Source organism: Peromyscus leucopus, chromosome 1 (assembly GCF_004664715.2).
Source record: "Peromyscus leucopus breed LL Stock chromosome 1, UCI_PerLeu_2.1, whole genome shotgun sequence".
Lineage (NCBI taxonomy): Eukaryota > Metazoa > Chordata > Mammalia > Rodentia > Cricetidae > Peromyscus > Peromyscus leucopus.
Genome location: NC_051063.1, coordinates 69,287,517 through 69,297,984, shown reverse-complemented (window position 1 = coordinate 69,297,984; position 10,468 = coordinate 69,287,517). Strand labels below are relative to the sequence as shown.

Genomic DNA, 10,468 nt, shown 5'->3' with positions numbered 1-10,468 from the left:
TCACAGGGAAGCTGTGTGGGGGACTGAGCCTTTGAAGGGCAATCTTAATGGCAAGCTTTGAATGAAGTCAACCCCCGGTAACTCAGCGACAGCTTCCATGTTACTGTCCTTTTCTTACTTAACAAGAACAAAAGGCCACAGCCAGGCCAACCAGTCATACAGGATGGATCTCAGTGACATTTTTACTTCTGAACTTTTCTGATATAAAAGAGCCACCCAAGGAGGATCAGACAGCCAGCGTGAGGAATTTGACAATAAAAACCCCTCTGTGCAGATCTCAGAAAATCCAAAATGATTAGGTAAAGTACTGCCTATTTCTGCCTAGAGGAATGTTGAATTTTTGTATTTTCTTAATTTCGTATTTGCTTATGTGCGACTTAACCAGAGATCCTGCCTTTTCTGCTCCTCAGCTCTGTAAAACTCAACCTCATCTTGATTCTGTCGCTGTCCATGGTGCACACCTTTTGGTGTTACCCCGTTTTCTCTTCCAAGGTAAGGGTCTCACTGCTGTGTCTGATGGTCAGATCAGTGGTTGGGGTGGCGGAGTACCCAAGTTCAAGAGAATCTTAAGAAACATATGACAAAAAAATCATTTATTTTATTTTTAGACCTTTAGGGGAAAGTGCGTGTAAACAGATTCATGAGATTAGTAGAACATAAATTTGTATGAGACAGTAGATAATTCTGGAATGTAGTAATTTGTTGTGAATTATTTGATGGTTGTGTCCTGCATGTGGAAATGGCAGTTCCAATATAAAATGTTCATATTTTGGCCCATGACAATTTATTTATTGCACACGCATACACTCTTAATCAGAGTAAATATTTTGCATTGAAATTGTACAAAAACAAAACAAAACCCACAGTGGCCATTTTTCAGAGGCAGAAATTTCCTAATTTTACCAAAATGTGTGCTCTTTTTCCAGATGAAGAATGTAGATAACATGTTAGATTCCAATAAAATATTGCCCAAAATATTTACTCATGTATTTATTCAAGAGTATTGGTGGAGGTCCTAACTATATTTCTGGAGCTGCTCAATACATCCAGAAAAATGATCGCCTTTCTTTGGGGCATTTACGTCCCTTCTACAACATTTGTCCTTGTTTTTATGTTATTATCTTACAATATTAAAATATCTTTGGTTGTTGATGACACTGTGAACTTTAACCTTTCTTCACTAAAATTTAACCTGTCATGGTGTGATTACTGAGCTCACCGTAATTTGAGGAACTAGTTTTAGGATAAAGAGAGGTCACAGAAATTCCAAATGACAACTCCCTCAAGCACCGTGATCTAGTTATTTATATAACTGTCCCTCTCATTGATCTCTGCATCTGTCATTTTTCTATTTCCTGTTTACTGACTACAGCCTCTCTTCTGCCTTTCCCTCCTATGAGCATTCGACACTAATTTACTCATTGATCTTTTAAGACATGGCATTGATCAAGTGGGGGACTCACAAGCCGTAAATGGGCATATCTTCTCAAGTGTCTTCCTGTTGCTTTCTAGTCTTTAGCCCTAAAGGTTTGCTCACAGCACTTCTGAACAAGAGGCACTTGTCCGTAGCTGTTTTTAAATTAAGAATTCTTTCTTCTGAAGTATGCAGAGACCTCCTGGGCTGTAAGGCAGTGTTTCTCTTTTTACTCTGTTGCCCGTATATTTCTAGCTTTGCTCATGAGGATGCTGTTCTCGTTACAGCCCTGTCAGGCAGTAATGCCGTGGATGGTATTCATGGCAACCTGACTGTTTGGGGTGAGTGATGATGTAGTCTAATCACATAGGATTTCAGACTCTTGTTTAGAGCTTCATGGAGCCCTTCAGCTAGGCAAGAGCACAGTGGTATCCTGATGATGGGTTGGCCCAGCTCCTTTCAGATCAGCCCAGTACGCTGAGGTCTTTTTAGGGAGTCTTAAGGGTCTCATAACCAGCACTGGCACTTTTCTTTTGTGGGATAGAAGCAGCATCATGAGCATTTCTGGAAAGAGTCAGTTGCTTCCTTTCTGCAATGACGCATAGGTCCTCCTGCTGGAGATTTAAAATAGGAAGCATTTATCTATCATGTTAACACAGGGGAAAACTCAGAATTTTTGATTGTTTTTTACCATAACCAATATTTATGAAACCATCTTTGACTATTCCCAGATCAAACAGAAAGCAACAACAACAACACACACACACACACAGAGAGAGAAAGAGAGAGAGAGAGAGAGAGAGAGAGAGAGAGAGAGAGAGAGAGAAACACAAAGAAAGACAGAGGGGAGAGAGAGACAGACAGACAGACAGACAGAGACAGAGAGAGAGACAGAAACACAAATAAAAAGAGATAGAGGGAAGAGAGACAGAGAGAAAGACAGATAGATAGACAGACAGACAGACAGACAGACACACACACACACACACACACACACACACACACACACACACACACACACAGAGTGAGGGGGCGAGAACATCTTCTTTCCCCCAGGGGCCATTGGGAAGATTTGCTTGGGAGCTCTGAGCACTGGAGACCAGTCATTCACCCAGCCAGGGCAAAGAGTTCCAGGGAGTTTGATGGATTGTAAACTTCATCCCAACACCCAAACAGAGTAATTCAAGGCAAACTTGTCTTCTACATCAAACAGCAAAAGGTGTAAGCTTTTGTACTTTTTACTTCGTGCTGTCTCTTCATTTCTAGTAAAATGCTTTAGCTCTTGTTTTACTGGAACTGAGAAGCCAGGGCCTGGAGTCAGCAGCCGGTAAACAGCACCATCTGCAAGCATGTGCTCTCCTCACCGAGAACCAGGGAGCCGGCGGTGCTGGCTGCCCACAGCTCTTTTCTTTGCAGGGAGGAGGCTCAGAAAGTGTGTCACTCAGAGAAGGCTTTACCAAGGTCGCTGCTGTATCAAGGACAGGATTTGGTTAGCACCTTGCCAGTTATTAGACTTCTTTTGAAGCAATGAAGGGAGAGAGAGCTGGCAAATGTCAGCAGCTCCCACCAGAGGCCTGGATCAGTGCTGCCTCTAGGTCTCAGCAGCTGTGACCGGAGGTGGCCTTGGCTCTGGAGTTTGTCTCCTCTTCCACACAGTGTGGGACTGGACTGCAGCTTCTCTGGGCCCCATTTGAGCTCTGGGGTTCTGGATCGGTTTCTTCCACCACACAGCACTCCAGCCCTGTGATGTGCTACCCAGGCCTTGAGCCACGGTGAGGACTGGAACCACAGCCAAAGGTGAAGATGTCAGGGTCACTCAATGGTACCACTTTCTGGAAACCTTAGTGGGCAGCCACAGACAGCCCAGAAGGAAGTCCAGTGCTTTGACAAACTTAGAGTTGAGGCACACTGGGTGAATTTTGCCAGGGGGAATTTCTTTTAGTTAATTTAATTTTAAAACTAGCTTATAAAGCAGCAGGTTTCCTTACATGCTTAGGACAATAGAAACTTTTGCGAGAGGGTGTCATGCAGCCCAGGCTGGCCTAAAACTCATTCAATTTTAGTGAGTTTTTTTATTTTAAGTTTTAAGTAGCCAAAAATGACCTTAAACTTTTTAAAAAATTTTTAATGATTTATTTTTATTTATGTCTTATGAGGGTTTTGGGTACCCTGGAGTTACAGACAGTTGTGAGCTGCCATGTGGATGCTGGGAATTGAACTCAAGTCCTCTGGAAGAGCAGCCAGTGTTCTTAACCACTGGGTAATCTCTCCAGCCCTGACCTTAAACTTCTTATCCCCTTCCCTCCACCTTCCAAGTGCTGAGATTTCAAGTGTATGCCACCATACCCAATTTATACAGTGCTGGGGCTCGAACCAAGGACTTTGGGTATGCTAGCCAGTACCCTACCAACTGAGTCATATTCCTAGCCCCTGAGGAAATTTTCAGTAGCATTCCCAGGACTAATCAGAGCCCTGAAACATTCCTTATTAAATAAAGGCAACGTGATCATTATGTGGACTATATACAGCGTGAATGTTGAATGTCAGAATAAAAAGTAGACAAGCCAACTGTAACCCAGATGCTGTCTACATTGAGTACATGTGTTTCAGCAATGTTTCTCACCATTAAAAAGGTGAGACATAGTGACTTCATAGTCATAAAGGTTTTGAAAATCGTTGCTGTTGAAATAAACTTTTAACCCAGAAGCTGTATCCTCTCCTTCCTCCCCATCTAAATCACCAGGTGACTGGGAAACCTGATTATTTTCTCATCCTACTGAGCAGCTGCCCAACCAGGCTGGAGGGGAACGACGGACTAGCTTTTCTAAAGCCAATTTTGGAAAAGACATCGATGAAAAGGTCCTTTCGCAACGGAGTTGGCTCAGGGGTGAAAAAAACTTCATTTCGAAGAGCAAAGCAATGAATAAGTGTGCAAAGGACTCTGGGAATTAATCTCAAGCTATGTAGAGTGTGACTGATGTGCTAAAAAGCGGTTGTATCTTACCATGAGCTGTTGCTTCCTTCCTCATCCTCAGACGAGGCCCTCTTATCCTAACCGGCTCCAAGTAAATTAAGTTTTGGGGGAAAAAACGCAGACCTGTCTCAAACTTCCACCTGTGAGTGGAAAACGATTTCTGTGCTTAGCTAGTTACTTCCCCAACTGCAGAGGGACACGCTGGCTTTGATCTTGAGTTGGTCGCAATGCATGGGCGTTTTTACTGTCATATTTGTGTGATTCTTCTTTTGCTATCTTGCTGTGCTGTAACACCAAATGCAGTGGTAGGTATATGCTATTTCTCCCTTAAAATATGATTTCCTCAAATGACTCAGCTGAGCCCATCCTTGCTGGTTGCACTGCTTCTGTTTCTAAGAGTCTCGTGGCATTCCAGCGTGAAGATGAACCGTGCAGCTGGATCTACCAGTTGATTAATTGGTACCTGCAAAAAGTAACCCCCTAGGGTCCTCTGGTCTGTTCCTCACCCCCTACCTCTTTTTCTGATTCCAAATATATATAAAGACAAAGGCTTGTTTTGTCTTGGAATATTTGTTTTGTCTTGACTTTTAAAATCTTAAAACATGAGACACTGCCAGTCATATGGTGATACCAGAGAGCTGACTGGTGCTTGTGTGGTAGGGGGTACATTTTCTAAGACCTTCCTAGTGGATGATCCCCACCCCCACCCTTGACAGATCAGGCCAAGCACTCTTCCATGAAAAGATACTTAAAAATAAAAAGAAGAAGAAGAGGAGGAGGAGGAAGGAGAGGAGGAGGAGGAAGAGGAAAGAAAAAAAAGAAAGGGCAATGCAGGGCTGGTGGTGGAGGCTCAGTGGGTAAAATGCTGATGGATTTGGATCCCTGGAACCATATTAAATGCCAGAGGTGGTAATGCATGCTTGTAATCTCAGTGCTGAGGAGGCAGAGGAGGGAGGATAATTGGGGCTTACTGACCAGAGAGTCTAGCCAGATGTGAGAGCTCCAAGCTCAGTCAGAGACCCTGCCTCAAAAAATAAGGAAGAGAGCAATAGAGGAAGAAGCCTGGTGTCTATTTCCTACCTCCATAAGGGCATACATGCACATACACACATGTACACACACACACACACACACACACACACACACACACACACACACACACATACACAGAGCAACGGAGCAGGCAGACATTGGTTGAGGATGAAGAGTTGCTTCCAAAGTGTAAAGAGAATGAGCATGTTTGCACATGTCAGACTCCGGAACACGCTGCACATGTTCTCTGAATGCTTCACACAGGTTTCACACGGCCAGCTTTGAAAGTCAAAGAAGGACCCTGTCTTTGGTCACCAGCTTCAGATAGAAAACAGTCTTCAGGAACTGGAGTTCATAGTGAGCGGGTCCCACAGTGGCCAGGCAGGTCTGCTCAGCATGTTGTCCATGAGTGCAGCAGCCTCCAGATTGGAGAAGGGTCTAAGCATTGGCCTGAAAACAGCAGGCTTTGCAAGGCTCTCCGGTGCTTGGCCATGCCTGTTGTACAAGCAAGCAAGTTCCTGGTTTGTGTGTGTTCACTTTACTCTTGCTGTCCAGAGACACAGGAAGTAGTTCAGATTGGAGTGACGTGACGATGTGTTCGCCTGCAAAAGGGGCTTTTCAGGTTCCAGGAACGTCAAGGAGACACATTTGAGAAGCACAGAGGGAACCTGCGAGAATGGGAGGTCTTGTGTGTTGCTGCATGTACCCACCTGAGACCAACTGTCCCTTGTCCCTTCTTGTGGATCTAATGGTGTGAAGACTGTGCTCTCCTGTGATGTCTATCAGTCCAAGCTTCGCATCACTCTGTGACCTCCCCACTCCAGTGCCTAATACCTGGGCCTTCTCTTTGCGTTCCTTTTGGTCAGGTGTCCATTGCTGGTCCCGTCCATAGAACCAACTGTGCAGGGTCCCCTGTTGAAGGGCTGTGCCGGGGGGACCCAGAGAAAGACCACTGGGGAGGAGGACAACAGCACACATGCCATGATACTGGGTGTGCTCTCCCTTGGTTTCTTGGATGGAAAGGGACACCTTCACCTTCTGGGCTGTGGTTTTGATTAACACACATTACATATTGTAACGGGACAAATGGAGTTTCTGATCATTTGAAACAATTATTTCTAGATTAATTTTTATTTCTGTATAAGTGTCTGCCTCTGCCTGTGGTGTGTGCGTCTGAGTGAGGGGGGCTATAAGGCTAGAGAGGATGCCAGACCTCCTGCAGCTGGAGTTAGAGACCTTTGTGAGCTGGTGTAGGTTCTGGGAGCCAAACTCTGGTTCTCTGCAAGAGCAGTAAGTGGTCACTCTAGCCTCAGTTTGGAAACATTCTTAGAAAATCTACACTCCGTTTCTAAGGTCCCCACCCACTCCTTATTTCTGTCCCCCTAAATACACATATATATACAAACACTCATACACATGCTGGAGAGCTTACACACAAACATATATACCACATACACATACAAATACCACATACATGTACATATATCTCATATGCATACACACCCGACACACATACCATACACACACACATACACACACACACACACACATACCACATACACATTCACATCACACACATACCCACATATACACAACACACATGCATGCACACACAAACACACATACAGAGGCAGTTGAAGTGAGGGCTAACCTATCCTCAAGGGCACAGCTTTGGGACCTGCTATAGTCATGACCTCTGATCATCCCCATGACAAGGAAGGGCAGTGCAGAGTGATGATGAAACACAGAGCTAACAAACACAGGGTCCCCTAGCTGACCCCCCTCCTGTCCATGAGCCTGGAGCTCACTCCATCACAACCACAATGGTGTCCATAGTTTCCCCAGGGCCTTCCTCCAGCCAACAGCTGTGCGAAGGGAGCACCAGCCCATGACGGGCTCTTCAGCCCTTCAGCTGCCATTTCTGCTCTCAGAAGCCTTCCCGAAGGTGTTGAAAGGAGACATTAGCCTGAGGCATGGAAGGACGTGGTGTGTGCCTGTGGTACCATCTCCCCTCTTCATCATTCGCACTAGGTTCCCTTCCCTCTGAGGTCCTGGAATGCGCTGAAACAGTTGAGATTTTTAAAATATTTTAAAACAATAAACAGAGCCTTCAAAGTGGATGCAGCCCTCCTCGTTTACTGTCAGTGGGTACAGTGGGGAGGAAGGAGTCCCGGGGCAGCCAGGACTCACCACCCTTTCTTTGCCCTTTGTTTTCTGTCACTGAGTCTGAGGCAGTGGCTTCAGAAATCTAAAGCCTCGGGCAGTGACATCTCTACTCTCAGAACATCCACACAGCCAGAGATCTGCCTTCAGTGACGGTCATAGGCTCTGCGGCACCCGGAGTCCTGACAGTCACCATGGTAAGCACTTCCAGTAAAATGTAGAAAGCCTGGCTGAAGTGTGTCAGGGAGCTGGATGCTTCGTGTCTTCCCAGAATTATTGATGGGGAAGTTAACAAGATGACCTCATGGTTGATATTTACAGCCTAATGGCAGGAAGCAGATTGCTGTGTTCATGTGTGGTGTGAATGAGGCTCCCTGTGTGTGAGAAAGGTAAGACTACTCCAGAAAAGAGCCTCCCCAATTCTCTACTGTTTCCATTAATGTGGGTTGGAATAATAAAACACCAAAAACAAACCTGGAAAATTTCCCTTGCCACTTCTGAACGTAAAATATTTAAAACTTGGAGAAGGGGGAAACTATGAAGAAGTGTTTACTATCAAAGGACCAGAGGAGATTGCACATGGGCAAATAGGGAGTTCTCTTTCGGGAAAAAAGTTATACACTTCTTTCCCAGATTCCTGGAATGAAGTGTTTTCAACAAAACAATATTTTGAGTTACCAAAGAGGTGGCTAAGGAAGGTCACTTAAACCTTAGGGGAATGTGTGTTGCTAGAGTTTTCCGCCTTGCCCACAGTCAGGACAAATCTCTGTCACCTGCCAGTCCCACAGCCGCTCAGACCCAACCAAGTAAACACAGAGACTTATATTGCTTACAAACTGTATGGCCGTGGCAGGCTTCTTGCTAACTGTGCTTATAGCTTAAATTAGCCCATTTCCATAAATCTATACCTTGCCACGTGGCTGGTGGCTTACTGGCATCTTCACATGCTGCTGGTCATGGCGGCGGCTGCAGTGTCTCTTGCCTTCCTGTTCTTTTATTTGTCCTCTCTGTTAGTCCCGCCTATCCTTCCTGCCTAGCCACAGCCGATCAGGTTTTATTTATTGATCAATCAGAACAACTTGACATACAGACCATCCCCCAGCACAGCCAAGTGCAGACCATCTCAAACACCTGCACTCAGGCCCATGGTCCTAATCATCCTCTATGCAGACCTGCTGGGTAACGCCACAAAGAACCCAAGAAGGGCTCCCACAGGACATACAGAACATCCCACAGCAAATGTGAGCCTGACACAGTGAACTGGTTTTGGTCACTGAGGCATGCAAGGCCACTACTCTAGAAGCTGTATGCCTGGTGTGACGAGGTGGAGATAATAAGGTACTGGTGACCCTTCACCCCCCTCATCACCAAGGGTGTTGGTGGAGGCCAGCATTTTGTTTGTCTAGCTGAAGGCTCTGGAAGCCCTTGTGACATAAACATCCCACAAGATGAATGAGTTGTTACATATTTCCTTCTGACTTACCTGAACAGGATTGAGTTTCATGTTCTACTGGAGAATTTTAGTGGCTTGGAGAAACAAGAGCCAGCGGGAGCCACAGGTATCTATGGAGAGAGGATGCTGATGTGGAGGAGTTAAGCATAAAGCTGACAAGGGAGGCGGGAGAGCCAAGAACTCCTGACCTCAGGCTGCCCTCAAAGCCCATGGCCACACGTCCTCAATTTTCTCACATCACCCAAGCTTCTAGAATTCTTCTAACGCTGAGCTTCCCCAGCACAAGTCAGAGCTGGTATCACAAATCTTATCAGGTTGTTTTTCATTTACTGATAATTCATTTGCTCAAAAATATTTGCTGAGCTTGTACTGTACTCAGACACAGTGTTCCAGACACTGGAAATGCAGAGGGGAAGAAAATAAATAAAAAACTCTTAGACAAAGTGGAGATCTATGTAACATACACGTAAAATAGCATAGAGCGAGGTGCACCCTGTAAAACAGACCAACTGGCAGGAATCAGTCAGGGAAATTAATAATTATTATGTATCTAGCATTACTGGTAGGAAAACTAATGTAATAGGTTAGTAGATCTTACTTAACATGTACATATATGTAGATTATATTCAATGCATACAAGAAATAGTACATGTATTCAGATAGCATGTATATATATATATATGATTATTTTCAATTATGTAGATGTAGGTAGTATCTTAGATGATGGTAAAAGGAGCAATAGGGTTGACAGAGGGAGGATTATATTCAATACATACATGAGATAGTACATATATTCAGATAACATGTATACGTATATATATATGATTATTTTCAATTATGTAGATGTAAGTAGTATCTTAGATGACAGTAGAAAGGAGCAGTAGGGTTCACAGCAGGAGGATTGTGGGGTAGGAGCAAGAGGGCAATTTCAGGTATAGTTGTTAGTGAAGGTGCCTACAGGGGAGATTAAAAAGCAGAAAGTACATAGAAACCAGAGGGGCAAGAGGGTCTCTGAAGGGTCTCGGAAGACTGTCGCCTTTCCTGTGAGGGACACAGGGAAGCACTGGAAGGTTGCCGGCAGACCTGTGTTTTTGGCCTTGCTGACTTTATACTGGCCAGTTCTAACTACAGTAGAAGTTAATCACTACAGGAAGGACACCCAGGGACACACACTACCTTCCCTCCATGCCTGCTCCATGCCTGCTCCCATTGTGTCCTCAGCCTAGCCAGGCTGGTGGGAGGCTTCTTTTGTTTGTTTGCTTTTAGACAGGGTCTCACTGTATGGCCCTGGCTGGTTGGGAACTTGCTGTGTAAACCAGGCTGGCCTTGAACTCATACAGATTCGATTGCCTCCACCTCCTGGATGCTGTTAGGAAAAAAATGCACTGCCACAGCTGGCAGAAACAGCTCAGCTGTGATATGACTTGTCAGG

At 44.9% G+C, this 10,468-nt stretch overlaps 1 protein-coding gene across 1 annotated transcript; it reads left to right on the top strand.

Moving 5' to 3' along the window:
- Positions 1–241: 241 nt before the first annotated feature.
- Nps (neuropeptide S) lies at positions 242–4,895 on the top strand. The gene is made up of 3 exons (XM_028871992.2): positions 242–299; positions 411–492; positions 4,158–4,895. Exons 1-3 carry the CDS (start codon positions 292–294, stop codon positions 4,335–4,337), a joined length of 270 nt encoding a protein of 89 aa, XP_028727825.1. The 5' UTR covers positions 242–291; the 3' UTR covers positions 4,338–4,895.
- Positions 4,896–10,468: the final 5,573 nt, after the last annotated feature.

Excerpts from the sequence above, each read along its gene's own strand:
- Nps (XM_028871992.2), top strand. Across the intron at positions 493-4,157 it reads ACCCCGTTTTCTCTTCCAAG|GTGACTGGGAAACCTGATTA; the intron begins GTAAGGGTCTCA and ends CTAAATCACCAG.